Source organism: Diospyros lotus, chromosome 6, assembly GCF_014633365.1.
Source record: "Diospyros lotus cultivar Yz01 chromosome 6, ASM1463336v1, whole genome shotgun sequence".
Lineage (NCBI taxonomy): Eukaryota > Viridiplantae > Streptophyta > Magnoliopsida > Ericales > Ebenaceae > Diospyros > Diospyros lotus.
In genome coordinates, this window is record NC_068343.1 from 25,202,282 (window position 1) to 25,205,549 (window position 3,268).

Consider the following 3,268-nt stretch of genomic DNA (forward strand, 5'->3'; position numbering starts at 1 on the left):
AGTTCTCGACCGACAACGGAACAGGATGCGTGCGGGGAGAACAGCACCTCGCGAGACTCTACTATGAAGACGCGATCAAGATGGGGGCCAAAGGGAAGAGAGTGAACGTGGTCGCAGGAGGAGCTCAGCGACCTTCAAGTTGGAGTGGGGTAAACTATGACCTGGATCCCCGAGAAGTGGATTGTGACAAAGCCTCCGGCCCGGTGGAAGAACTTGAAGAAATCCCGGCTAGCGAAGTGGATGCTGAAAGGTGTCTGAAGTTCAGAAAGAATCTGGCCCCCGAGGTAAAGTGCAATTGGTTGAATTCCTTAAAGCTAACCTGGATGTGTTTGCTTGGAACCATGAAGATATGGTAGGCATAGCCCCGGAGGTCATGTCGCACAGGCTCAACGTGGACCCCAGCTACAGACTAGTGCGGCAGAAGAGGAGGCCAATGACTCCAGAGCGTTATGCCGCCCTTAAAGAGGAGGTGGATAAGCTCTTGGACAACAGATTCATCAGAGAAGCCCAGTACCCAGTCTGGGTAGCCAATCCAGTCCTGGTGAAGAAAAAGAATGGAAAATGGAGGACCTGCATCGACTTCACCGACCTGAATAAGGCCTACCCAAAGGACAGCTTTCCTCTTCCCAGGATTGACCAGCTCATGGATGCAACAGCGGGGCACCAGCTCCTCAGTTTCATGGACGCCTACTCGGGATACAACCAGATCCCCATGAACCATAGCAAGGAGGAGCACACGTCGTTTATCACCGATCGTGGACTATACTGCTACAAAGTTATGACGTTCGGACTGAAGAATGCTGGGGCCACCTACCAGAGACTCGTAAATACAATGTTCGAAGCGCAGATTGGGAGAACAATGGAAGTATATGTCGACGATATGCTGGTTAAATCTGAGCAGGCCGCAGATCATGTTCGCGATTTAGGAGAAATGTTCAAGATCCTCAGGAGCTACCACATGAAACTAAATCCATTGAAGTGCGCTTTTGGAGTGGCTTCCGGGAAATTCTTGGGATTCATGGTCAACAACAGAGGCATCGAGGCCAACCCGGAGAAAATAAAGGCCTTGCTGGATATGAGATCTCCCACAAAGAAGAAGGATGTACAGAGCCTTACCAGTTAGGTCGCTGCCCTGAGCCGGTTTATCTCCAAAGCGACTAACAAGTGTATTCCTTTCTTCAATACGTTAAGGAAGGCCCAAGGTTTCGATTGGAGTGAAGAATGCAAGCTCGCCTTCCAGCAGCTGAAGGCGTATATGGGGTAAGCGCCGTTACTTTCAAAACCTAAGGATGGGGAAAAATTGGTCGTCTATCTAGGAGTATCAGAAGACGCTCTTAGCGCAGCATTGGTTCGGGAGGAAGAAGAGGTGCAATACCCCGTCTACTACGTCAGCAAAAGGTTAGTGGATGAGGAAACAAGGTACACACTGATGGAGAAGCTCGCATACTGCCTAGTCACAGCATCGAGGAAGTTGCGTCCCTATTTCCAGGCCCATCAGATCAACGTTTTGACCAAGTACCCCCTGAAGCAGATTTTGCAGAAACCAGACACTTCAGGTCGCCTGCTAAAATGGGTGATCGAGCTCGCTCAGTTCGACTTGGAATATAAACCAAGGACGGCTATCAAAGGACAAGCACTCGCGGATTTCATTGCTGAATTCACTGGACCAACCCAAGTGGGAGAAGAAGCCTCAGAAGGACCATCCTGGGAACTATACGTTGATGGATCGTCTAACGATCAAGGAGCTGGGGTTGGAGTTATGTTAATCAGCCCGGAGGGCCACCGGATCCTCTATACCCTACGATTCGGTTTTCGAGCTACCAACAATGAGGCAGAGTATGAGGCATTGCTTGCAGGGCTACGCCTGGCAAAAGAGGTACTAGCTGAAGCAGTTGTAATCCTCAGCGACTCCCAACTGGTCGTTAATCAAATACGAGGGGAATATCAAGCGAAAGGTGCAAAGATGGCGGCATACTTGCTCAAAGCGCGCGAGCTTCTGGCCTCTCTCCCAAAATTCGAGGTACGCCAGATTCCCTGTTCTCAAAATTCTCATGCGGATGCGCTAGCTCGACTGGCAACTGCGCGAGATACAGAGTTCCTAGGGGCTATACCGATGGAATTTCTAGCCGCCCCTAGCGTGGAACAATCGGTTGAGACAATGGTGATTGGCGCGCCCCAGGACTCATGGATGAGTCCTATTCTAGAGTACCTATGGGGCGGAAAGCTGCCAATAGACAAACTCGAAGCACGCAGACTGCGAGCTCAAGCTATCTGCTATTGTATCCACGATGAGGTGTTGTATAAGCGAGGATTCACAGCTCCACTATTAAGGTGTATCGAGGGCCCTGATTGTCGGATCGTGCTGGAGGAAATACATGCTGGACATTGCGGCAACCACGCTGGGGCACTGTCGCTGGCGCAGAAAGCACTTCGGTAGGGATTCTATTGGCCCACGATGAAACAGGATGCGATAGAACTGGTGAAGAGGTGTGAAAAGTGCCAACGGTTTGCTAAAGTCCCGTGAGCTCCTCTGGTCTACCTCCAACAGATGAGCAGCCCATGGCCATTTGCTTTTTGGGGCATGGACCTAATCGGGCCGCTCCCAACAGCTCGAGGCAACTGCAAGCACGCTATCGTGGCAGTAGATTACTTCACCAAGTGGGCCGAAGCAAAAGAACTCGCCGAAATCTCCACCTCCAAGGTACAAAAATTCGTCTGGGATAATATCATTTGCAGGTTTGGGGTCTCATAACAGATAATTATGGATAATGGGACTCAATTCACCAGCGAGCAGTTCATTCGGTTTTGTGAGTCACTAGGTATTCAGAAGAGCTTCATAGCCGTAGATCACCCCCAAGCGAACGGACAGGTCGAGGCAGTTAACAAGATCATCAAACACACCCTAAAGACGAAGCTAGAGAACAGGAAGGGCGCTTGGGTAGACGAACTGCAAACCATGCTCTGGGCATATCGGACAACAGTTCGCACCAACACAAGGGAGACTCCTTTTTCGTTGGTCTACGGATCCGAAGCTATGATCCCAGCGGAATACGAGGTGACAAGCTAGCGAAGAGCCATTTAAACCCGGAAGGGAATCACGAACTGCTAACTGTAAATTTGGACCTACTGGAGGAAGCAAGAGACATAACTCGTTTAAAGAACGCCGTATACCAACAAAGGGTAGCGCATTACTATAACAGAAAAGTCCGGATCAGGCATTATAAAGATGAAGATTGCGTACTACGCCTAATACTTCCCGTAGCTCGGA

At 50.1% G+C, this 3,268-nt stretch overlaps 1 protein-coding gene across 1 annotated transcript; it reads left to right on the plus strand.

The window, feature by feature from the left end:
- The first annotated feature begins 373 nt into the window (after positions 1-373).
- Positions 374-2,437, plus strand: LOC127804415 (uncharacterized). Its single transcript, XM_052341275.1, has 3 exons — positions 374-510; positions 631-1,118; positions 1,317-2,437. Exons 1-3 carry the CDS (start codon positions 374-376, stop codon positions 2,435-2,437), a joined length of 1,746 nt encoding a protein of 581 aa, XP_052197235.1.
- Positions 2,438-3,268: the final 831 nt, after the last annotated feature.

What these genes read in the sequence shown, in the direction of transcription:
- LOC127804415 (XM_052341275.1), top strand. Translation starts at nt 374, where the DNA reads ATGTCGCACAGGCTCAACGTGGACCCCAGCTACAGACTAGTGCGGCAG. An exon ending in AGATTCATCAGAGAAGCCCA is followed by an intron (nt 511 to 630) that starts GTACCCAGTCTG and finishes TCCTCTTCCCAG; the next exon opens with GATTGACCAGCTCATGGATG. An exon ending in GGATGTACAGAGCCTTACCA is followed by an intron (nt 1,119 to 1,316) that starts GTTAGGTCGCTG and finishes TCGTCTATCTAG; the next exon opens with GAGTATCAGAAGACGCTCTT.